The sequence below is a fragment of the Leptodactylus fuscus genome, chromosome 4 (assembly GCF_031893055.1).
Source record: "Leptodactylus fuscus isolate aLepFus1 chromosome 4, aLepFus1.hap2, whole genome shotgun sequence".
Taxonomy (NCBI): Eukaryota; Metazoa; Chordata; class Amphibia; order Anura; family Leptodactylidae; genus Leptodactylus; species Leptodactylus fuscus.
The window spans coordinates 207,825,210-207,852,100 of record NC_134268.1 but is presented as its reverse complement, the minus strand read 5'-3'; the positions used below and the strand labels follow the sequence as shown (position 1 = coordinate 207,852,100).

At 41.2% G+C, this 26,891-nt stretch overlaps 1 protein-coding gene across 1 annotated transcript in view; it reads left to right on the top strand.

The window, feature by feature from the left end:
* LOC142200939 (macrophage mannose receptor 1-like) overlaps positions 1 to 26,891 on the top strand; it is a 71,677-nt gene that overhangs the window by 17,922 nt on the left and 26,864 nt on the right. The window contains exons 5-22 of the mRNA XM_075271686.1: positions 923 to 1,036; positions 3,092 to 3,235; positions 5,685 to 5,867; positions 6,096 to 6,253; positions 6,332 to 6,445; positions 7,030 to 7,145; positions 7,352 to 7,500; positions 8,080 to 8,273; positions 9,346 to 9,473; positions 12,187 to 12,274; positions 13,957 to 14,098; positions 14,923 to 14,955; positions 17,078 to 17,241; positions 18,396 to 18,463; positions 19,654 to 19,754; positions 20,272 to 20,414; positions 21,470 to 21,584; positions 24,715 to 24,869. Of these exons, the coding sequence (XP_075127787.1) occupies positions 923 to 1,036; positions 3,092 to 3,235; positions 5,685 to 5,867; positions 6,096 to 6,253; positions 6,332 to 6,445; positions 7,030 to 7,145; positions 7,352 to 7,500; positions 8,080 to 8,273; positions 9,346 to 9,473; positions 12,187 to 12,274; positions 13,957 to 14,098; positions 14,923 to 14,955; positions 17,078 to 17,241; positions 18,396 to 18,463; positions 19,654 to 19,754; positions 20,272 to 20,414; positions 21,470 to 21,584; positions 24,715 to 24,869 (2,309 nt within the window). The remainder of the gene's footprint in view (positions 1 to 922; positions 1,037 to 3,091; positions 3,236 to 5,684; positions 5,868 to 6,095; positions 6,254 to 6,331; positions 6,446 to 7,029; positions 7,146 to 7,351; positions 7,501 to 8,079; positions 8,274 to 9,345; positions 9,474 to 12,186; positions 12,275 to 13,956; positions 14,099 to 14,922; positions 14,956 to 17,077; positions 17,242 to 18,395; positions 18,464 to 19,653; positions 19,755 to 20,271; positions 20,415 to 21,469; positions 21,585 to 24,714; positions 24,870 to 26,891) is intronic.

Here is a 26,891-nt window from a genome sequence, read left to right as displayed (position 1 = left end):
GGTTAGGTGGAGAGTTTGTTCATTTTTTCAGTGCCTTTAATGGCACATTAGTTAAGGAGAAGTACTTTTGCATATTAGTCTCCTACATCACAATTGAGCTACTTAGGAGTATTGAGCTTTTTTGTATATCTCAGCTCCTGTTCCCTTATTGCCCATTCACATTAGCGTTCGGCTTCCATCTGGAAGGAGTCCGGAATCTTCTAAACTACAGAAAGCCTTCCAAATTCAGCTCATGCCTTTCTCCCTAGTGTTTACGCATTACAATTGGTGAAAACCAGCTATTCTCTTTAATAGGGACATTCACTTAGAGATATTGTTATCCCTATTAGAGAATTTTTTTATATGGCCAAGTTTGACTTTAGGAATATCAGTGTAGTATTTTAATGGTTCCACTAAAATCTAGTTGTAGATATCCTCATTAGTGAGTGACAGTTTCACTACATTTTTTTATCATTCTTATAAATGGGTATTTGGCATAAATTGCGCCAATGCAAAAGCCAGCAAAACTGAATATAAATATTCCTCTTATGATAAATTCCCCAAAATGTGTACATTACACTGCAATCTGTATAAATCACTACATTACCCCTTTGTTACACTATGCCACACATGTAGAGCATGGTGATTGTGAGGACAACACCATTAACTGTATCATGTATCCTCAGTGCCCCATAAATTATACTGAAATCCATGCAACTTGACTCTGTTGGCACATCACATGCCCTGCACCACCTCACCTTACACCCCTGCCAAATAAGCAGTCAGCTTCCCCCTCTCTACCCCCTACTGTGGTGTATAGTCAGTGGTTTACAGCATATGTTCAGATCACCCTGCTACTATGTATATATCTATTTCTGAAAATTGATCTTTTCTATGGCTGGACTGTATATAATTCATCATATTATTTGTCTATATCTCATAGGGTTAACAAACACCCTCACCACACCCTTATGGATCGGGCTGAATAGTCTGGACTTCAATGCTGGCTGGAGATGGGACGGTGGAGACCCTTATAGATATCTCCACTGGCTTCCAGGTAACTACTGAGGAGGATCTTGGGGTGCTATTTTACTGATAATGATTATATATACACACTGCTTAAAAAAGTAAAGGGAACCCTCCAATAACACCTCCTAGATCTGAATGAATGAAATATTCTCATTGAATACTTTGTTCTGTACAAAGTTGAATGTGATGACAACAAAACTACACAACAAAAATCATCAAAGAAAATCAATTGTATTAACCAATGGAGGCCTGGATTTGGAGTCACCCCCAAAATTAAAGTGAAGAAAAACGCTACAGGCTGATCCAACTTTGATGTAATGACCTTAAAACATGTCAATATGACACAGTAGTGTGTGGCCTCCACGTGCCTGTATGACCTCCCTACAACGCCTGGGCATGCTCCTGATGAGGTTGTGGATGGTCTCCTGAGGGATCTCCTCCCAGACCTGGACTAAAGCATCTGCCAACTCCTGGACAGTCTGTGGTGCAACGTGTCATTGGTGGATGGAGTGAGACATGATGTCCCAGATGTGCTCAATCGGTTTCTGGTCTGGGGAACAGGCGGGCCAGTCCGTACCTTCAATACCTTCATCTTGCAGGAACTTCTGACGTCCTCCAGCCACATGAAGTCTGGCATTTTCCTGCATTACGAGGAACCCAGGGCCAACCGCGCCAGCATATGGTCTCACAAGAGGTCTGAGGATCTCATCTCGGTACCTAATGGCAGTCAGGCTACCTCTGGTGAGTGCCTGGAGGGCTGTGTGGCCCTCCAAAGAAATGCCACCCCACACCATTACTGACCCACTGCCAAACCAGTCATGCTTAAGGATGTTGCAGACAGCAGATCGCTCTCCACGGCATCTCCAGATTCTGTCATGTCTGTCACATGTGCTCAGTACCTGCTTTCATCTGTGAAGAGCACAGGGCGCCAGTGGCGAAGTTGCCAATCCTGGTGTTCTGTGGCAAATGCCAAGCGTCCTGCACGGTGTTGGGCTGTGAGCACAACCACCATCTGTGAATGTCAGGCCCTTATATACCATCCTCATGGAGTCGGTTTCTAACTGTTTGTACAGACACATGCACATGTGTAGCCTGCTGGAGGTCATTTTGCAGGGCTCTGGAAGTGCTCCTCCAGTTCCTCCTTACACAAAGGCGGAGGTAGCGGTCCTGCTACTGGGTTGTTGCCCTCCTACGACCCCCTCCACATCTCCTGGTGTACTGGCCTGTCTTCTGGTAGCATCTCCATCCTCTGGACACTATGCTGACAGACACAGCAAACCTTCTTGCCAGAGCTCGCATTGATGTGCCATCCTGGATGAGCTGCACTACCTGAGCCACTTGTGTGGGTTGTAGAGTCCGTCTCACGCTACCACCAGTGTGAAAGCACAACCAACATTCAAAAGTGACCAAAACATCAGCCAGAAAGCACTGGTACTGAGATGTGGCCTGTGGTCCCCACCTGCAGAGCCCTCCTTTATTGAGTGTGTCTCGATAATTGCCAATAATTTCCATCTATTGTCTATTCCGTTTGCACAACAAAAGGTGAAATTGATTGTCAGTCAGTGTTGCTTGGAGTTACATTGTGCTGCTTAAGTGTTTCCTTTATTTTTTTGAGCAGTGTGTGTATATATATATATATATATATATATATATATATATATATATATATATACTGTATATATATATATATATATATATATATATATATATATATATATATATGTATAGAGAGAGAGAGAGAGAGTTTTCATGTATACAAATAAAATAAATAAATAAATAAATAAATAAATAAATAAATAAATAAATAAATAAAAATATGTGATTAAATTATAAAAAGAGAGATTACCAGGTACATGGACATGTCAATGAGGGGTGGCCATTCTTGGAGACTGGAGTCGTCACCTGGTCACTGAATAATAATAATAATAATAATAATAAAGGTCACATACACATCATATAATGTATCTTAGAAATGTTGGACTGCTCCTCTCCTCTTATAACATGGTGGGTATGAGGAAATGACCACAATAACTGCAGGACAGCTTAGACTTTTCTCTTTACCTAAATTTGTCGCTTATTTTAGGAAATCCATCAGATGCCCCCGGTGTAAACTGTGTAGTGGTAAATCCTGGAGAAAACACAAAGTGGGAAAGCAAAGAGTGCAAGCAAAAACTGGGCTATATCTGTGAGAAAGGCGACAAGAAGTCCCGAGATGTCCCCTCTCCAGGTAGGAAACAGAGATATGTGTGATAAAGAAGCAAATAATGGACGTCATGGGGGAGATAGAAAGTGGTGATAAAGGGATAGAAGATCTCGGGGATTTCTGGCAGTAGAATCACCAAAAACCAGCGGACTCTCTACAGTCTCAAGTGACAAGTTACAGACAACAGCAGACAGGTTTTGGTAGAACTCGGCAGGGAGGTTGTTCCCGCCGCCATCTTGGAGAACTAAGCCCAGATCTTCTATAGATGTAGGCTTGCTCCAATCCCTCTGTCTCTTCATGTAATCCCAGACAGACTGGATGATGATGAGATCAGGGCTATATCTGTGGGGGTCATACCATCACTTCCAGGACTCCTCCTCCAAAGGGCAAAGGTCACACCAAATATTGATGGGATTTCCATTTCTTTTTTCTTCATTCACTTCATTTTGATAATTGACAAAAATAAGCTATTAACCCTTATATTTCTGAAAAAAATCTTATTTTGCAGCATTTTTCACATATACTCAAACCTTTGCATCTTACCGTACAATACAGGTAGGAAGTGTTCACACTACCGTCGGTGTCCGACAGATAGTGTCTGATGCTAATGGTCTGCGCAAAATCTTGTGCGGACATTAGCATCGGACACTAGCTGTGTCCGTTAAATTTTGCATTGATTTAAATGGACATTGGGTGCGTTCTTTTACTGTCCGTAGGTGTCCTTAACTGTCTGTTCACAAAGATGTCCGATTTTTCAAGCGGACAGCAAAACTGTTGCACGGACATTAGCATCAGACACTAGCTGTCGGACACCTACGGTAGCATACCTCCCAACTTTTGAAGAACCGAAAGAGGGACAAAATGTGCAGCGCACGTAGCGTGCTGCGGCAAATTTAGCCCCGCCCAATTTTGTCTTGGCTCCGTCCACTCATTAATTTTTCATGTGCCCGCACACAGTATAATCCTCCTAGTCACCTGTAAATTATATGTCCCCCCTCTATCTCTCCCCCAGTTTCATATACACCCTTCATCTGCCACCAGTTTCATGTCCCCCTTCCATCTCTGCCCCCAGATTCATGTCCCCTCCATCTCTGCCCCCAGATTCATGTCCCCCCATCTCTGCCCTCAGATTAATGTCCCCTCCATCTCTGCCCCCAGTTTCATGTCCCCTCCATCTCTGCCCCCAGATTAATGTCCCCTCCATCTCTGCCCCCAGTTTCATGTCCCCCATCTCTGCCCCCAGATTCATGTCCCTCCATCTCTGCCCCCAGATTCATGTCCCATCTCTGCCCCCAGATTCATGTCCCCACATCTCTGCCCTCAGATTCATGTCCCCCCATCTCTGCCCTCAGATTCATGTCCCCTCCATCTCTGCCCCCAGATTCATGTCCCCCCATCTCTGCCCTCAGATTCATGTCCCCTCCATCTCTGCCCCCAGATTCATGTCCCCTCCATCTCTGCCCCCAGATTCATGTCCCTCCATCTCTGCCCCCAGATTCATGTCTCCACATCTCTGCCCCCAGTGTCATGCCGTCCTCTCCTTCATCTGCCCCCAGTTTCATGTTCCACCTCCACATTACACTTACCTTCTCCTCCGCTCCCTCGCCGCTCTCTGTGCGCCTCTCTTGCTGACACATATACGGCTGAAGCGAGGAGCTGACCTGTGTGAGCTACTCGCTTCGCCGCTGCCGCCGGCTACTGGCTTGCAGACGCGATGTGTCACATGACACATCACATGTATCACATCGCGTCTGCAAGCCAGTAGCCGGCGGCAGCGGCGAAGCGAGGAGCTCACACAGGTCAGCTCCTTCCTTCAACCACATATGTGTTCAACTCAGATCTGCGTCCTCTGGACGCAGATCTGAGTTGAAATCGGGACATACCTCCCTCCAACCGGGACCGCGGGACATGTCACCCAAATCGTGACTCTCCCGCGGAAATCGGGACGGTTGGGAGGTATGACGGTAGTGTGAAAGCTCCCTTATAGTTAGGATTTGTCTTTTAGTCTTATTAAAAGGGGTAAATCTTGGACAAATATAAAAGACTTGTTCACATCTGTAGCAAACGGTCAGATCAAATTTTCCTCTATGAGCTAGAAAGGGAAATCACTCTGTAATATCTTCTGTCCTGATGGACTCGACCAATTGGTGGGTGTTTAACACCCCAACCTATCATGATACTGGGGATCCTGTGTAGTTGGTAACAATGGGGCCCATACACACTGCTGCTTCACTTATCTCTGTGGGACTGCTGAAGAGAAGCCAAGTGTTACCTTCGGGAATCCTATAGAATTAAATGGATCCTCAACCGCCATGTACAACCTGCTGCTTTATTTATATGGGGGCACCGGGGACTGCCAATCTCGTGATCGGTGCAGGTAGGTGATTAATCGTAATGACCAGAATAACCCTAGAATTCCAATAAACATGTCACTTACATATGATGGTCATGAAGTTCTTCTGTCCCGTTACAGGCACCAGTGACCCCATCTTTTGCCCTTCATCATGGATTCCTTATAATGGACACTGCTATTACTTGGATAGGGACGCTAGGACTTGGGAGGAGGCCATGTTATCTTGCAGAAGGGAGGAGGGAGATCTTGCAAGTTTGCATAATATTGAAGAAGCGAGTGCTATTACCTCACAGCTTACATTTGGTGAGTATATAAAGGTGGCAATGTTTGGCCGACAGCTATTCCTCCCGACCCTCCATACATATTCAACTTGGCTGAGTATGCATGTGTTCTCTAAAGGGAGGGGGGAATAAGCTGTTTTCTAATCCCAGACAATTTCTTTCATTATGGTCCAATTGTACTAGTATGGTCATTTCATGGGGGGCACATGACCACATATAAATATTACACATATATGATATTTTCTTCTAGGTGATGCAGAGTATGTTTGGCTTGGGTTGAATGACTTGAAGACACAGCTATATTTTGAGTGGAGTGATGGATCCCCGGTGACATATACAACATGGCAGAGAGGAGAACCATCTCACCTCAATAATAGACAAGAGGATTGTGTGGCCTTATCCACTAAGGTAGGACATTGTGAACCTGGAGACCATGAAGATGAAGATGATGGGAACGTTCTCACCTTGTAATACATTCTTACACAGGACGGACAATGGTCAGACCAGATATGTGAGAAAAAGTTTCCATATATTTGTAAAAGAAACTCATTGCCAAATGGTCCAGAGCAAGATATCAATGTCAACCCTGGATGTGATAAGGTAAAGAACATTATATGTGGGGTTATAATATCAGGACTGCCCCTATCCATATGTCCTATTAGAGTATAGGGGGATCATAAGAGATCATGTCTGTCCTTGGTAGACTGGGCCCAGTCATCTATTACATGGACAACCATCCATTAAAATGTATAACCAGATGGAGCTTCACCCGGCAATAACATCACACAGGATTACTGGTCACTATTAATGGGTTTCAACAATATCAGAGGAGTTAAATAAAATGACATATGTAGCTATATTTTATATATATTATAATGTACATGTTATATGGCAAAAAAATATTATAAAATATAAAACATTATATTCTATCAAATAGTCTAAAATATAACTTATATAAATATAGGTAATGACATATGTATATTATAGTTCATATTATTTTCTACTATATTATATGAGAGGTTGGAAAATGTAACTAGTACAGTGGATGATGGGTGTTTAAAGATGGCGGCCACTCTGGAGTCAAAAACGAAAATTGAAAAAAATGCCTGCAGTGGGAAGAGGTTAAGTATTTGGGGAGTCAATAGAAGTAAATAATGATTTCTTATTGATCTCTCTGTCACCAGGGCTGGAAGAGACACGGCGACTACTGCTATGTAATAGGGGAATCTCCTGGTACATTTACAGAAGCGAGCAGCACATGTAATAATAATGGAGCCTTCCTGCTGACTGTAGAAGACAGGTGATTATTACTTATACATAGTACAGGCGAGTTATGGTCATGTGGTTAGTAGGGGCTTGTTATCAGCACCTTTGTGTCCACCACATGTCCATACTGGAGTAAACAATGAAACCTCCTATGGAATGACAGCAAGCAGAAATCCTGAATATCCTGATCTCTGCACCACAAACTACAAGGCTTCTACTACTAATATCGGCTTCTTGCAGGGTTGAACAGGCCTATATAACAAGTCTGATCGGGTTTAGACCAGATAAATATTTCTGGACAGGGCTCTCAGACACCAAGGATAAGAACACTTTCACATGGGCCAATGGGCAAGACGTTTTATACACGCACTGGAACGCAGACATGCCAGGTAAGTCCATGGTCCACTCTTATCATGGTCAGTGCTCATGGAGATATAACATATGTCACCTCCATCTGCTGTTCTACCAACCAAGATGTTGTTAACCAAATTTTACTGTCCAGGTCTCCTACTTCTTGGTCCTTGACACACAAAATGTTTTTTTATTACAGTGGCCAGTGATTGGCTGAGTAGATATTATCGGTGTGTCGTGACTGTCCCAGGAAGTACAGACTAGAGGAATCATTAGAATGGGGTCAGTAGGGGATAGTTGAGGTGAATATTATTTTTTTAGACCCCTCTGAGCCCACTGTGACCCTTTTATTCCTTCTGGAAAACCCCTTTAAAAAATTTTTGGATTAGGACAACCCCTTCCTTATACTCTTCCATTGTCATACAGATGAGTTTCCTCCAGATTCCTCTTCTATCATGCTATGGTGCCAGTTGGCTTCAGCAGGGACCTGAACAACTTTGAAATTAATCCAGTGGGGAATCAGAGAGATATCACTGTTATTTATTTTTTATGCTGTGCTGATCATTATTGAACATAAAATGATTCCTCTGGACAATGCCTTTAATTACATTTCATAGGCAGAAGACAGGGCTGTGTTGCTATGGCAACTGGAAACAAAGCTGGATTATGGGATGTTATAAACTGTGATGAGAAAACAAAGTATGTGTGCAAGAAGTGGGCTCAAGGAGTGACACCGCCGCCCATCCCACCAACAACGCCAGAAATACCATGTCCAAGTAATTGGACTTCATCAGACCATTCATGTTTCATGGTAAGTGAGATGATGATGGCGGCTTGTGGTCACTGGCATCCCATTCCTCCCGGTATGTACAAACTTTTCTATCTCTACCCAATCACAGCCTGTGCCAGCCTATACAGCTCAGCCTGACACTCATGTGGGTACCTGACAGGTTACTAGCTTCTCAGTGTAGTACCAAAGTGTCATTTTAGATGCTGATCTATTACAGTGAGTGTCCTCAGCTTGTAACCCAATCACATCTCTGTCTTCTGTCCTATACTCTGCTGTATACCCATGTCTGACATCAGCCTGTTTTTGATCTCTGAACCTGTGCAACCTGCCCTGACCTATTGCCTGGTTTATGACTACACATGAACTCTGCCATCCCTGACCTCAGTCTGTACCAAAACTCTTGTCTTTATTGATCCCTTGGTGTTACACACTGGTGTCTTTTTATCCATTTGGGTTGTGAGTCACATTCTAAGTCAAAAAAGGTCTTTGGGCATATTTTTGAATACTATAACTTTTATTTTAACTGCACAGAAAGGTATAACTATCCTTTCCAAGTCAGGTAGATTTCACAATCACCAATGGGAGTCAATAGCAGATATGGTTGGTTGTCCAAATCCTATGCTCCTTTAAGTTAGCAGGTATTTCCATGGAATCCATATTAATCTGTGATGCAGTGTTACTCTCTCTAGTGGTGGCCAGTGCTGATAACATTCTTGTATTTCGCTTTGCCCACACACCATGGGCAGCAGGGGTACAGAGCTCTGTAGATAGTGCTGTGGCTTTTGTTGTGGATCACCTGCAAATTTGTTGCAAAATCCACATCAGCACTCCCCTTACAACTCCCTGGAACCCCCATGATGGTACTTGCTAGGTTCCCTGCCAGTCTGTGTATACCGGCCTCTAAGAATGACTTGTGCTGATATGTAACTGCTGGAGACCAGGATAAGGGGACCAGCAGGGAACCAGGCAGACGTCCTCACAGCAGAGCCAGGGGATTACTAAGGTGAATATATTCCTGCAGCAAATCTGTTTTGTGTGAACCAGTCCGAAGTAAAATATTTTCTATCAATTCAGTTTGTTTTTTTTCCAACAGTTTTACTCGGCTGAGAATTATGTTAAAATGACCTGGCTTGAAGCAAGAGAATTTTGCAGAACTATAGGAGGTGACTTACCTAGTATCACCAGCGACAGCGAGCAGCAGGCATTGAGAACACTGATAATGTAAGACATGACCTTGTTACAATTGTTATTATAGATAAAACCTACGGGGTGTAGTGCCATCTATTTGAAATTTTACAGTAAAGTTTTTGATGGTTAACCCAAGAGACCCAACTAACTTACCAGTTGACACCTCCAGATCCCATATCTTTGTAGTTAGGCAGAAAAAAATTACTAAAAACATACATCCTCCCTAAGCTACTGTATTTGTTATGCACGCTTCCCATCTGGCTCCCCAGATCCTTTTTTGACAAAGTGAGATGTTTATTTTCTACCTTTCTGTGGCCCCAAAATTGTTCCCGACTCAAACACTTACAATTAGTCCTACCACCCATCGAAGGAGGCGCAGGTCTCCACATCTTCTTTACATACCATTATGCCCACCAACTAGAACGATGGCTACTATTGTATCCATATGTTTGTTACATACGGGCTGTTGGTTGTACCCTTTTATACTGTACTCAGTAGGATTGCACAACTCAGGTCGCTGCTCTCACGAGCTATCGTGGTGCACAAAAAGACAGAAATGGAGGCTGGAATGGAAGTCTCTGCGATGAGCCCGCTTTTGTCTTGGACACAATGATAGCTGGAGGTTGGTTTGCAGACCACATGGACAACACCATGAAGAGGCTTTCACAAGGGAATAACATACCAGTTCTACTCCTGTGACTATGGTATGGGATGTCATAATACAGTGACCCTTTCAGGCTACATTTTAGGAACATTAACAGTTCGGTGTTACATTGATTCCGCCATTTAACCGAACATCTCCCAGGAGCCCTTTTTCATAAGGATAATGCCAGGCCACAATTTTTTTGCTCTATTGTGAGCAGCCTGCATGGTCTAAGCCTGCTACCATGGCCTGCCGCATCTACGGACTTGTCTGCCATGGTGGTCAATTGCTAAGGGATAAGCCAGTGGCAATCTTGGTGAAATACATGCCCAAGTGATAACACGAAGCAGACATCCATTAATAACCTCACTGATAGTAGGTCAAAGTGTGTAAGTGTGGGGCAACATGGTGGCTCAGTGGTTAGCACTGTAGCCTTGCAGTGCTGGAGTCCTGGGTTCAAATCCTGCCAGGAACAACAAGGAGTTTGTATGTTCTCCCCGTGTTTGTGTGGATTTCCTCCCATTCTACAAATAAATACTGATAGGGAAAAAAATGTACATTGTGATTCCTATATGGGGCTCAGTCTACATTCCAAAAAAAAAAAGTGTGTAAGTGCGGGAATTTCTGCATGTGTATATATCATGTTATAAAGAGCTATATACTCTCGTACATTGCCGTAATGTCAGTTGAAGAACGTGTTCACTGACGACACGATACTGTCTAATGTATACTGGCATAATTTGAGCCAAAAACTGTCTTAATTGCCTTGTGGCACATTTATCAATTGTTTATATTTTCTAGACATTCGTACAACTTATAAATCTTTATTCATTACATAGTTTCATGTGTTGACAACAATAAGACTTGTGGCCCACGTTGTAGAAACGCAGCTTTTTTTTAGTTGTAGATTTTGTTGCAGTTTTTTAAGCCAAAGTCGGGAGTGGATTGAATAGACGGGAGAAGTATAAGACGTTCCTATATATTTTCCATTTCTTTTGGAGCCATTCTTGACTTTGGCAAGTCAATCTGAAACAAAAAAAACTGTGTTTCCACAACGTGGAACCTAAAACAAATGATCAATTCTTTGGCTCAATAAAACGCAGCAAAATCTGCAATGTGGGGCCTCAGCTTAAAAATTAGAAATTCTTTTCGAGATTTTCATGCCTGCGATACCAATGGATTTGAGTCACATGGAATCGATAGGATCTACTTGTGATCAAGTGAAAGTTCCTAACTTTGTCAGAGGCCACATTTTAAGCAGTGTGTGCCTTGAAAGTAAATGTGCTAAAAATATGAGAAAAAAGTAAAAAACTAGACAACGTAAAACGTAAAATTGGATGATTTTAACAAACATGAGAATCTGGGCCATTGAGTCAGTATAATATATACCCGTATATACTCGAGTATAAGCCGACCCGAGTATAAGCCGAGGCCCCTAATTTTACCACAAAAACGGGGAAAATTTATTGACTCGAGTATAAGCCGAGGGGGGAAATGCAGCAGCTACTGGAAAACATCAAAAATTAAAATGGTTGGAGTTTTTGGGTGCATTAGTTGCTGGGGAAGGGGAGGGGGTGTTTTGTGTACTAATAATGTGTTTGTGTTTCACAGTCATTGTCTAATTTTATATGTATTCTAGGGAAAGGAGGGATTTACAACTTTTATTTTTTTTTATTTTTTTCAAACCTTTTTTTTTTTTTTTTTTTTTTGCACTATTATATGGGAGATTCTATACATTGATATTGTGGCTGGTCATAGACCCCCCCCCCCAAAAAAAAAAAAAAAACTTTTATTTTTTTTTTTTGCTGACTCGAGTATAAGCCGAGGGGGGCTTTTTCAGCACAAAAACTGGGCTGAAAAATTTGGCTTATACTCGAGTACATAAGGTAAGTATATATTATATAAGTAATTAGATTGCAGTGTATTATATATGTGATTAGAGGATAAAAATACCAAATAAGACTGAAATAAATAATTATATATAATATTATATACAATATTCTGGAATTTCTGTACAGACCAAGCAACGTCTGCTTTTATTTAGAAACACGTACAGGATATATCATCGCTGTGTGTTCATCGTTTCATTTATCTTTTCATAAGATCCAACGCTGCCCACCGTAAAGTAATGTGGATTGGTCTAGTGAAGGGGAATCCGGATGAAGGCTTCATGTGGTCAGATGGCTCACCTGTAAGTAATGTCTTGTGTGTTATCAAAACCATTAACATTTTAAAGTTCAAATATCTGTATCTGTCTGGAAACAGAGCAGCCCGACACCCGCCGTAATAGTGGCCATGGCTTCCAGGGGATCACGGAATCCAAGGGGATGCCACGGAAGCCCTATGCACAGTTCCTATAGAGAACCTGTGCACAATGTCCTGCACTACTATGTATGGCAGTACATTGCACTGAGGATAGATCTCAGGGACATATAAAAAAAAACAAACCTCCTTTACATTTAAAGAACACATAATATGAAATAGATACATAAACATGTTTGGTATCCCAAAGTGGCTATGAGGCCCCACTATCAAAAAATAGTGTTACTTATCCGATATTGTGAACAGCAAATTAATGCGCAAATTAACATATTTTGGGCACTTCACTTTACCCAAAGAATTACAAACTGGCCAAAAGTCATACATACCAAACATTGGTACCAAGAAAAAGTACAACTTGTCCTGCAAATAAAGAGCCCTGACATATCTTCAACCCTAAGGCTAAGAATTTTTTGTTGCAGATTTTGTTGCGATTTTTTTGAGCCAAAGCCGAGAATGTTTACAAAAGGAATGGGAATTATAAAGGAAGTTCTTACACTTCTACCTTCTACTCATTCCATACCCGGCTTAGGCTCAAAAAACTGAAACAAAATCTGCAACAAAAAAAGCTGCGTTTCCACAACGTGTGGCTTTAGCCTAAAACAGTAAAAAAGTTATAGGGTCAAAATACGGGGACCCCAGGACAATCCTTCATTTTCAAAATGTCACCTTTGAGTTGTAGAAGCCGTAAAACATAATAAAACCAATTTAAATATATTATTGCCATAATCGTAATGATCCACCGGATGAAGCTGACTCGTCATTTTTAATGCAGAGTGAACACCGTAAAAACAAACTGCAAAAATGTATGATAGAATTGTGTATTATTTCACATGGACCCCCATGAAAATTAATAAAATCTAATCAGAACATTATGAATACCCTAGGGGCACCATGGTGATTCACTGGTTAGCACTGCACCATTGGAGTCCTTGGTTTTAATCTTGCCAAGGACAACATCTGCAAGGAGTTTGTATGTTCTCCTCGTGTTTGCATAGATTTCCTCCCATACTACAAAGACATACTGATAGGGAAAGATGTAGATTGTGAGACCTATATGGGGCAAAAAATAAGCCCTCTCTTAGTTATGTCAACAGAAAAACCAAAAAGTTATCAATTTTGGAAGGCGGGAAAGGAAAATATGAAAAAAATCATGGAATATTAACGTACAAAGTACCCTCATTCGATATATGATATTAGCTCTGCGGGGGTATGACACTCAGGACCCTCACAGATCAGCTCTGTCAATACAGTGGGTTTTGGCACTGAAATGTTGCCCCATTGAAGTCTATGGAGCAGAGCCACAGTATGGACAACTGCTGTTACAAATCGTATGGTGAGTGAGCAGCGCAGATCTCAGAATGTAGACATTACCAGGAGCCGCACTGTCCCGGTACAGCTGATCTGCAGGGTCCCGGGTGTTTGACCCCCCACAGATTTATTGATGGCCTATCCTAAATAGAATCAATAGTGGAAACTGGGTAACTCCTTTTATGTTGTGAAATGTAATTTATTATTAGCCCATTTCATTATATTTGTCTTTCTTTTAATTAGTTGACTTATGAGAACTGGGGCTACTCGGAACCTGACAACATTTTGGGAGAGGAATATTGTGGGTCAATGTTTGGCTATACATTAAGATGGAATGATCTACACTGTGATATTGCATTGGAATGGATTTGTGAGCTAAAGAAAGGTACAGACATGTTAATAGTAAAGAGAATGTCCACCTATATCAATATGGCACTCTAACACAATGTGTCAGGAAGGTCGGGGACACGGGGAGATTCATCACTGAGAACTTCCCAGCATCTAACCCTCCATGATCTACAACATAATGGATGAGATTTACCAAGTCTACATACAGTGGCCAAAACCTGCAGTGCAAAGTGAGTTGGGTTGTGGGTTTACGGCCATGGCAACACTGCAAAAATGTTGCTGGGCTGTCCACGATTCCATCACTAATATCAGTGAATGAAGTTGCATTACAGGTTTTTGACTTGACATGTCAAAGTATCAAACTTTTGTGACAAGGAACAAAAAAATTTGACCAGTGGTGCAAATAGTCACGGAAAATGTCCATTTTCACAGCCATTTGGTACCCAAAAGGTGCCCATTTTCACGGATCCCTCAACTATTCCAATGTATGGAGGAATCCATGAAAACAGACAAAAATACAACATGACCTGTATATTGACAGTCCTTTGAAAAATGTTGGTCATGGGAATAGCCCCCATTCATATGAATGAATATTAATGCAGCCGCGTGACAGCCATTAAAAAAATGTTTGTGTGAATATAGGGTAACGTTTATTTTAATGACCGTCACATGGCTACATTAATACATAACTGATATTTTGATGTCATGGCCTGTCAAAACATGGGTCATGCTCTATTTTTGTCTGTTTTCACAGATCCCTCCATACATGCAAATGTACGTTTTTCCCAGCTGTTTACGACATCGGGGAGGGAGGAGAAGGGTTCTTATATATATGTAATTTTCTATTGAAATTCTTTCTAGGAGCAGAATTAAAGGAAGAGCCAAAACTTATTGGTAAGTCATGTATTTTTCATTGTTTAAAAGTGTTGAATAACCTGGTCAGTGAATCAGTGCAGAAATATATAACACAAGAGTGCATACCTCTAAACTAATACAGACCCAGACTAGACCTCCTAAACTAATACAGACCCCAGACTAGACCTCCTAAACTAATACAGACCCCAGACTAGACCTCCTAAACTAATACAGACCCCAGAGTTGACCTCCTAAACTAATACAGAACCCAGACTAGACCTCCTAAACTAATACAGACCCCAGACTAGACCTCCTAAACTAATACAGACCCCAGACTAGACCTCCTAAACTAATACAGACCCAGACTAGACCTCCTAAACTAATACAGACCCCAGACTAAACCTCCTAAACTAATACAGACCCCAGACTAGACCTCCTAAACTAATACAGACCCCAGGCTAGACCTCCTAAACTAATACAGACCCCAGACTAGACCTCCTAAACTAATACTGATCCCAGACTAGACCTCCTAAACTAATACAGACCCCAGACTAGACCTCCTAAACTAATACAGACCCCAGAGTTGACCTCCTAAACTAATACTGATCCCAGACTAGACCTCCTAAACTAATACAGACCCCAGGCTAGACCTTCTAAACTAATACAGACCCCAGGCTAGACCTTCTAAACTAATGCAGACCCCAGGCTAGACCTCCTAAACTTATACAGACCCCAGACAAGACCTCTAAACTAATACAGACCCCAGACTAGACCTCCTAAACTCATACAGACCCAGACTAGACCTCCTAAACTCATACAGACCCCAGACTAAACCTCCTAAACTAATACAGACCCCAGACTAGACCTCCTAAACTAATACAAACCCCAGACTAGACCTCCTAAACTAATACAGACCCCAGACTAGACCTCCTAAACTAATACAGACACCAGACTAGACCTCCTAAACTAATACAGACCCCAGACTAGACCTCCTAAACTAATACAGACCAACTTATCATAATGACCCCATACCAGACCGCCAAAATATTGAACTGGTAAATGCATCATATCTATCTGCATGGCTGGTTTGATATTCTGGATTCTGGTGAGCTGTTCTGGGTTACAGAGACCAACTACCACCCAAAAGGGGTATCTGGCAATAAGTGATTTCTCCAAACATCTTGCCTTTACCCATAGAGAGATAAGATGCACTGATAAATGGTAGAACACACACCTTAGTGCTAGACCACAATCCATTTTCCTATGCCACTAAGTTAACTCTTACATTTGGAAAATATGTCTGTCAATTAGGGTTGAGCCGATCTTGACTTTTCAGGATCGATTTTAAAATCATTTTTCATTCGAAACCGATCTCGATCTCAATTCCGATCCCAATGCAAGTCAATGGGATTTTTTTTTATTAATTGGAGCTCTGATTTTAAAAGCAATCCTGTTCACTATACAGCATGGAATCTAACAATTGTTAGAATCCACGCTGTGTAGTGAATCACTAAAGTAGCCAGAGGATTTTTTTTTAATCCTCTGGCTACTTAGTCCCCCCTGGTGTCCACTTACCTCCAGAGATGGCTGGTCCGGTGCCCAGTGCCTTCCTTCTTCTTTGCCTCGCTGCCCCTCCACGCTGCTCCCTGCCCCCTCCCTGCCAGGTTAGGAGAGTGTGGGCGGGTTAGGAGAGTGTGGGCGGGTACTGGGAGGGGAGACGTCACGTCTCCCCGCCCTGTACCCGCCCACACTCTCCTAAGCCACAAGCCCCGCCTACCTAGCGCTTTAAACACTAACCTGGGAGGCGGAGCAGCGAGGCAAGAAGAAGGAGGGCACCGGAGTAGCCATCTCTAGAGGTAAGTAGCTGCTAGAGATGTTTAGTTTAGCCTCCCATTCGATTGAATGGAGGCAGCCGGCGCGCAGGGGGTTAAGGCTGTTTGCCGGCTGCTTCCATTCATTCATATGGAACTGCAGCGGAGCCTTCACACTGAGTATACAGCGTATACTCAGTGTGAAGGCTAAGCAAAGCATTGTGGGAAAAATCACCGATCTCCATCCCACATAAAAAGATCGTGTTCGGAATTCCGATGGCTCAACCCTACTGTCAATCCTTTCCACTTGTATATTATAATAATATATTTGTATCCCCTTTATATCATAGAATATGAATTTACAAGTGATGATTGGCTGATCTACAATGACAGCCAATACTTTGTTAGCAAGGAACAAATGCCGATGGAGAAAGCTCAAGAATTTTGTAGACGTAATTTTTCTCATCTTGTCACCATTAACAGTGAATCTGAGCAGAGATTTCTCTGGAAATACGTAAGTTCTGAGTATAGATATTCTTCTCCTTCTAGGCTACTCAGTCCACAGCGACTTTTATTACACATTTGTAGTGTAATTGGGGCCATGATGGAGTTACACTTGTTAAGTAAACTTATACCCCATGAAGGAGACTTTGAGGTCACACAATATTCATGGTCACCAGTGGGTTTACTGTCAACATTTTATCAACAATGATAATTCCATCATGGGCACAATCTATCTGCGGAAGTGTAACCAATGCCTAATAAAGGTGCTGTTCTACTCGCTCCTGCTTGGATCGTATATTATTTGGGTAAGTGGTCAGTCCTACCTTGAACGTCCATCCTACCATTTGCAAACCTTAGGAGAGTCTACCTAGGCTATTGTATAGAGAAGAAGGGTTCTAGTGACAGACTGCCTTTAACAGTCTGAAATACTAAATATGAGTTTTTACTTCCCACCCCTTTTTCAATATCTCCAGGAGCCAATAAGTATGCCTGAGTTATAAGGTCCTTATAATCTGGAAATTGTACTATAGTTGGAGCATTGAAGCTTGGTTAGATAAACTATGCAGTGATCTAGATTACGCACCACTTATACAATTTGGAAATGACGCCTACAAATGTGGTTAAACCAGCGGGTAATGGATGCACTCACAGCTCTCTGAGGGTTTCTATCAGGTTTTGTGTCAAAGTGATTTAGTTTCCTAGCATTAACATACTGTATATCATGTATGGTATAATGGTGTGTATATACTGTACACACACACACACACACACACACACACATATATATATATATATATATATATATATATATATATATACTGTATATTCATATATAAGCTGTCCTGAAATATTGTAGTTTTCAAACTTGTCACTGGTTACACCTAGAGCTTTGCTGTGTAGACTGGAACAGAACCCGCAGAGTCATCTCAATACTATTTATTTGTATAGCAACAGTATTAAAACATTAAAAATAATTATTGTGTATTGACAAAATTGACAATATGCCAGCAACAGACAATACAATTTGTTTGAGGTGATTCAGGTGAGGTCAGGTTACAGTGCTGGGTTCTGAGGTCAGACACACTTTAAGAGGTTAATAATAGAAGTCATGACGCTGGCATGAACAGAGCCTTATTCCTCTTAACCCTCCTTTTCCAATTTTAGGTTTCAACCAAAAGAACAGAATACATATATTACATCGGCCTACGTTTGGGACTGGATAAAGAATTTAAGTAAGGGCTTAATAGATAAAGTCTCTGATATGACTTTTCTTATTGATTGTTATGCATTATATAAAGGACTATATACAGGACTAAATACAGGACTATATGCAGGATATAGCAGTTGTTTGCATAATCTAAAGTAACAACCATTCTAATTGTGGGGCAGTATATTGGTGTTTTTTTTCCAATGGCTTTGCCGTATATTGCTGGACCACATCTTCTTCACTGTACTGTGTGACTGGTCCATATTTCTTTTTCCAGAAACAACCGAAGTCATGTCCATGGGCTGTTTCTAGTGTTATATATTATCTGATCATTCTCTCTTAAATAGGAATATTACATGTTGACAGCGCCATTTCTTTATCTACAATCTATTCTGAATGCAGCAGCCAGGCTCATCTATCAGGCTAGACGCTACAGCGATGTCTCCGGTCTGTGCCAGTCACTACATTGGCTGCCTATTCATTATAGAATAAAATATAAAGTTCTCCCCCTCCTCCACAAGGCTCTCCATAATGCCGCACCTCCATACATTTCCTCCCTCATCTCTGTCTACCGCCCAACCCGTGCTCTCCGCTCACTCAATGACCTAACACTTACATCCTCTATGATCAGAACCTCCCCCGCTCGTATACAAGACTTCGCCCGAGCTGCACCACTTCTCTGGAATGCTCTACCCCGGACAATCAGATTAACTCCCAATTTCTACAGCTTCAAACGCAAACTAAAGACACATCTTATCAGACAAGCCTATCACAATGTCTAACGTACAATGTCTAACGTAAACCCTTCCGTACTATAATTAGAATCCCCAAAATTTAACCCTCCTCTGTCCCCGCTCCCACATTACCCCACATGATATGATGCCATCTCAGGGTAACTTTATAGGTCTGAGCTCCATCCACATGTTAAAGGACACGACTGGTGACGGCTCATACAGTCTTATGTTTGTGTAATGACAGTCACCTCTATTACAACATTGTCTGACCTCTGTATAAGCAATGCCGCCCCTGCTACCTCTTGTGTCACCCCCTCTACCTCATAGATTGTAAGCTCTTGCGAGCAGGGCCCTCAGTCCCATTGTGTGAAATGACTTTCTTTGTTATGTATCTTTCTGTCTGTATTTTGAACCCTACAAATTGTACAGCGCTGCGGAATATGTTGGTGCTATATAAATCAAAATTTATTATTATTATTAGATGGATGGACGGTTCTCCAGTTGACTTTGTCGCTTGGGCATCTGGCCAGCCGGACTTTTCCAATAATGATGAGTTTTGCACTCAGATACGTACACGCTTGGGTAAGGCTTAAACATACAATCACTTCTCTATATGAAACAATATCATGAGATTTTGCATGTTATGGGCCAAGAGAGAGTTGGTTTATGTCTCAAATTTTGTAAATTACTGTAAACTGTATTTTATTAAAATTTTCCATAATTGGAATTCACTAAACTGGTGTTTATGCCTTGTGCCATATTTAATGTGTTTCAGATACCTTATGCACCTCGAATAAAGAGGGTTGTGGTTCAGTGAGAGAGGGGTGTGGCTTAACAGGGAAGGTGACATAGCTTAAGGCTAAGGCCGGGGCCCCACAGACCGGAAACGCCGCGATCCTTAGTATAGGTTATCAATTAATTATTATAATAATATAGGATTATTATAATTAAAAAATGGAGCTCATTTGCATCTCGATTAAAACTCAGTCCCTATCCTAGTTATTCACCAACCCACCCCCATCAGTCCGGGGTCTCCTTCCCTTAATGGTTGGCTACCCATCAATAATTTGCCTTTTATTTCTATAATTTATTTTTATAGGGGATTGGAATGACGTAAATTGTGGCATTCCTCTTGCATTTATCTGTGAAAGGACAGATAGTTCCATTAATGCCACATTTGCCCCAACTCTTCCTGCCCCAGAAGGTGGATGTCCAGAAGACTGGGTGCCATTTGGACAGAAGGTAATTTCATCAATATTAATATTACTGCAGGATATAGAATATAGAACATACAGAACTACAATAGTAACTTGTATATCCAGCCCTAAATATAAGCTACAGTGAGTAGTGATGTGCGGTCGGACTCTGTTCTGTTCTGTCCTAAGGCAAAGCCTCCCACCCCCATCTACAAGGGCCATTTATAATACTGTTGTTTATTTGTGTGGAAGAGGGACCTTTAGGCCCCCAATGGTGACTATGGAACAAGTGGGATTCCTCTGCACCCTAAGATAGATTGACAATCTAGATGTTATTAATGAGGCTTAACTCTTGACTCTTCCCAGGAAACCTTACATATCCTATAACTTCACTTTCCTTCATTCGCCCACCTGTAGTCATGTGACCCTTCACCAAACCCCCGTCATGCTCTATCCCCGTAGTTCTACCTACTTGTCTTTATTATGAAATTGCTGCTATTCTTAATTGTTATTCCCATCTTTGACATTTACAGTATGTCCTATCCTCAGGATGTTCAATACATCCCATCTCTCGGAAGTCTGTCACCAGAACCCAGCGTATCAACTTAGCCACAGATAGATATGTTAGGCTGAACTAAATCTAACAGTTGGTGAGATATCTCTGTTTTTGAGATCTCTGGAGCCTTTAGGGCATTACTGCTTCTCTTTTTGGAGCAATGGCAACACCCTCATTGCTCCAATGAGCTCATTTGCATATTGAAAAAAAACTGGATTGATATGCTGGATTTTGGTGAAAGACTCCCTTTGAAAACCTCATGTTGTACAGACCTCCATGTTAACAGACTGCAAACAAATACAGTATGTGCAATCTAATCATTATGTTCTGTGTTGATATTCTGGGTTCTGGTGACTCTCTCTTTAAAGGGAACAATTCAGAATTTCTGTACGGTACTTTGCTGAATTTTTGTATGTGTTATCTAATATATCCGAATATAGACTTCTATCTGACATGATTCCTCTCGGCTTTGTTGCCATATATATTTGCTTTATTATCTTTATACAGTTGTAGTCATAACCATATTCTGATATTCTCTACATAAGTGTTACGGGATATTTGGCACAGGAGAAGATGAAGGGGTTCACTGGGATAATGCCAGACGTGCCTGTCAGTCCTTGGGGGGATATCTGGTCACTATAAATGATGATTTGGTACAATGTAAGTAATGGACAGACTTTTATTTTACTGTATATTGCACTGTTTTCTAATGTCTATATCCTTTTTTATAACCATTGAGGAGATTCTTCAGGACTAGAACATTGATAGAGAGATGAGCAAACTGGTTCGTATGGATCCAGATCCCACCCAACATTTCCAAAAGTTTGGGTTTGACCCTAAACCAAAACTTTTGGGTTACGTCAGCCACAAAACACTATTATACTCTGGGGTGTCTTTAGACCCCAGAGCAGTGGCATAACTATAGTCTTGTGGGCCTGGGTGCAAACTTTTGTCCGGGGCCTTCTACTTCCTTCCTAGAGCGAATTCTTGATAGTTACGGGCACCGAAGCGATATCTCAGATACTTAAAAGGGATACAGCTTTAGTACCCACAACTGCAGTTATCAAAAATACAGGGAGCAGCTCAGCACCTGACATGTAAATAATACTGAGACAGTATTACATGTTCCACAGTGGACCCCACACAGTATTACATGCTCCACAGTGGCCCCCAAACAGTATTATATGCACTCCCTGCGACCACGATAGTTACACCATTGCCCGAGAGTATACTAAGTGGAGACCCAGGGGTGTACAAACATAAGAAACAGTCATATTACCCTCAACTCACCTCTCCTGGGCATCCTAATGATGATGTCAGCACAGTCTTGTAACCACTGAAGTCCAATCAGAGGCCTCAGTGGTGAGCCTGGGCATGTGACATCAGCCAGATGCCAGGAGAGGGTGGAACAGTATGCTGGACGCCGTAAACAGTTAATATGTACGTATACTCAGGTCAATAATTTCTCCCAAATACTAGTAAAATGACAAAAAAATAAGCACAAAAAGAGCCAAATATTGTTTTTTTTTTCTAATTTGTTATAACATGTAAAATAAATAAGAATACATTAATGGGACCGCAGAAAAATAACAAACAGACCCCTCCTCAGAAAAAGCGCAGGGAATAAATGTATCTAAGCAAGTAGCAACTACATATATATATATATATATATATATATATATATATATATATATATATACATACAGTCCTATGAAAAAGTTTGGGCACCCCTATTAATCTTAATCATTTTTAGTTCTAAATATTTTGGTGTTTATAACAGCCATTTCAGTTTGATATATCTAATAACTGATGGACACAGTAATATTTCAGGATTGAAATGAGGTTTATTGTACTAACAGAAAATGCGCAATATGCATTAAACCAAAATTTGACCGGTGCAAAAGTATGGGCACCTCAACAGAAAAGTGACATTAATATTTAGTACATCCTCCTTTTGCAAAGATAACAGCCTCTAGTCGCTTCCTGTAGCTTTTAATCAGTTCCTGGATCCTGGATGAAGGTATTTTGGACAAACAATTCAAGTTCAGTTAAGTTAGATGGTCGCCGAGCATGGACAGCCCGCTTGAAATCATCCCACAGATGTTCAATGATATTCAGGTCTGGGGACTGGGATGGCCATTCCAGAACATTGTAATTGTTCCTCTGCATGAATGCCTGAGGATTTGGAGCGGTGTTTTGGATCATTGTCTTGCTGAAATATCCATCCCCGGCGTAACTTCAACTTCGTCACTGATTCTTGAACATTATTCTCAAGAATCTGCTGACACTGAGTGGAATCCATGCGACCCTCAACTTTAACAAGATTCCCGATGCCGGCATTGGCCACACAGCCCCAAAGCATGATGGAACCTCCACCAAATTTTACAGTGCGTAGCATGTGTTTTTCTTGGAATGCTGTTTCTTTTTGGACGCCATGCATAACGCCTTTTTTTTATAACCAAACAACTCAATTTTTGTTTCCAAAATGAAGCTGCCTTGTCCAAATGTGCTTTTTCATACCTCAGGCAACTCTATTTGTGGCGTACGTGCAGAAACGGCTTCTTTCTCATCACTCTCCCATACAGCTTCTATTTGTGCAAAGTGCGCTGTATAGTTGACCGATGCACAGTGACACCATCTGCAGCAAGATGATGCTGCAGCTCTTTGGAGGTGGTCTGTGGATTGTCCTTGACTGTTCTCACCATTCTTCTTCTCTGCCTTTCTGATATTTTTCTTGGCCTGCCACTTCTGGGCTTAACAAGAACTGTCCCTGTGGTCTTCCATTTCCTTACTATGTTCCTCACAGTGGAAACTGACAGGTTAAATCTCTGAGACAGCTTTTTGTATCCTTCCCCTGAACAACTATGTTGAACAATCTTTGTTTTCAGATCATTTGAGAGTTGTTTGGAGTAGCCCATGATGCCACTCTTCAGAGGAGATTCAAATAGGAGATCAACTTGCAATTGGCCACCTTAAATACCTTTTTTATGATTGGATACATCTGGCTATGAAGTTCAAAGCTCACTGAGGTTACAAAACCAATTTTGTGCTTCAGTAAGTCAGTAAAAAGTAGTTAGGAGTATTCAAATCAATAAAATGATAAGGGTGCCCATACTTTTGCACCGGTCAAATTTTGGTTTAATGCATATTGCGCATTTTCTGTTAGTACAATAAACCTCATTTCAATCCTGAAATATTACTGTGTCCATCAGTTATTAGAGATATCAAACTGAAATGGCTGTTGCAAACACCAAAATATTTAGAACTAAAAATGAATAAGATTAATAGGGGTGCCCAAACTTTTTCATAGGACTGTATATATATGCACCCATATATCTCCATGCATCATGCTAAGTGCACATATACAGTTGGGGCAAGTGTGAATAGCAACTTACACATAAACAAAATAATAGTGGGAAATCCAGGGAAAGGAACGGACGCAATGTAAACTTTTTTATATCCCTGTTTAACCCTGCTATGGACACAGTTTGTGTTTCTTTGGCAAAAAAAAGTTAATTTTTTTAACTTTTTTTGAACACCTTTAATGGGAATGTGTCACTAGAAAATGACTTATTTTTTTAAAGAAACTTTTTATGATAAACATATTTTTTTAAGATTTTTTTTTTTTTACATCTCTTTAAAAAAGTACTACAAAATATCCCTCACTCTGGCCACTAAGCCTAATAATTTCTAATAATTTCTACAATGATGATATCACAGCTTATCACAGCTTGAATTTCATTACATGGTGATACATATATAATACATACATATCATATGTTTATTACAGCTTTTCTGGTGTCTCATTTAATAAACATTACGGTCGATGTCTGGATTGGATTACATGACAAGCATAAGATCTACAAGTATCTCTGGTCAGATCAAAGTGGATTGTATTATACAAACTGGGCCAAAGGACAACCCGGCTATTATAGAAGTTCATCTGTAAGTAATGTATTGTCTTTTTATATATAGCACTAAATATACCAAAGAAGCGAAGAAAATACAAAAATCTCCAACTAGTGAGACAAAACCAGTCCTAAAATGTATCCTATAAATACAACACCAAACCGAAAAGAGAAAGCTGTAAATGTGATACAACATAGAACATGTCTAAGATAGAAGCCTACATGAAAGTTTATTGATGCGCGAGGTCTCATTTTCAGGGCATGTCTTGTTTTTCCTGCATTATCTGATGAAGTAAACAACGTCTTACCGGGACGTTGTATTTGCTGCGCAAAGTACATATACTGTAAAGGAAAACATTGCAGCCGCTGCTGCCTCCAGGGAACGCTCTGCATTCAGGGGATGTCTTACTTTTGGGGAAACATGGCCCCGGTCCACACCTGCTCATATCTTATTGTGTAGTGGAAAACTCTACCACGATGACAACACACCCTGCTGCTAGTTATGGAAAAAAGAAGCAACATGCCGAGGCGTCCGCATCGCGAAACTCCCTCCGGATTGGGCCCATTCATTCGGGCCTAATCCGGAGTGGAATTCTGCGACGGGATGCCGGTGCACACGTGGAATCCATTTTCCGCCATGTGAACATACCCTTAGACTTTCTAGTCCAACTTTAAATCTCCAATTATTTGTCTTTACATCAGGAAAATGTGCATGGTGTTGCATGTGTTTTTGGAAGCCCCTTTCCTACAAAGTCATTTCCCTTTTTTGTACAAGTCACGAGTGTCTTGATAAATGCCATCTTAGATAGTTCTTTGATTCAAATTCCATCATAATTCCGACATATTTTGCTTAGTAAATCTCCCCATTTATTAGTATTTAACATTAACGATGCAACAACCCGTTGGGGGAGGCCAGGAAGCTGCAATGGTTATATGGTTGAAAACTCAATCAGCTCCTTTAGCTTTCCTCCTGGGCTGGTGCAGTGTTATGGGGGCCTGAAGGGTATCTGACAGTAGTAGTAGTGTTTCCCCAGGTTACCTACTAGTTGTTGTCAGAATTCCTAAGTCTGATGTTGGTTGGAGTGCTCATGAGGATTGTGTAGGAATAAGACTTAGGAGACAAGGAACAGTGAAGCTCACAGTCTTTACTTGTGATAGAACCAGGTAACACAGCACCCAGTTTCTGGAGGGACCATGTCATCATCACTGTAGGGTTGGGCGATCAGACGTTTAAGCCTCTGTAAAGCCTCCGTAAAGACTATGCCAACCTTTGCAGAAGAGGGAAGCAATTGTTGGTGAACATTGTTGTAATATACTTTATTAACCTATCTAACTTCCTTTTAATAGAAAACAGGCTGTAAAAGTTCTCATTAGCAATGCTCTATCTAAGCATTGTCCAAGAGACTCCGTCTGAACACATGTCCTCAATGCAGCCTGTAGAGCTAAAGCATTATCAAAGGAGGAGTGGTTACTTCCAATGGCTGTATCTCTGGTTTTATACCACCTAGAAAATCTATTCTGGTATCAAAAGAAAGTACTAGCTTTAAAATAATTAAAAATATCATCAGTTAAAAATAACCATTTTTCTAGGTGCTATAAAAACAGACATACAGCCATTTAAGGTGACCATCCTCCACTTTGGTAACTACTTCTGCTCTGCATATTTACAATGGACAGACTTTCCGTAGTAACAGCTCAGTTATAGGATGGCTAAGGAGAGTGTTACAGTCTGTTTTATAATAAGAAAGGAAATTACATAGGATAATAAAGTAAATTTCACAAATGGTCATCAAATACCCCCCGACATAATAGCGCAAGGAAAAAAAATGGAAGTTACACATTAAGGCCGGGGCCTCAAGGGACAAATGCCGTGATTTGCCCAGGGCAGAAATGTAACATAAACTCGTGGCGCTTTACAGTAAGAGCAAAATTGAGGGCATTGTAGCATATCCCATGCTGACTGCAGTAAAAACGCGGTGCAAATTCCAAAATTGGTGTGGTTTTGAAAATAGCAGCATGTCAATTATACCTATGGAAATGCCTGTGGTTTCCTCATAGA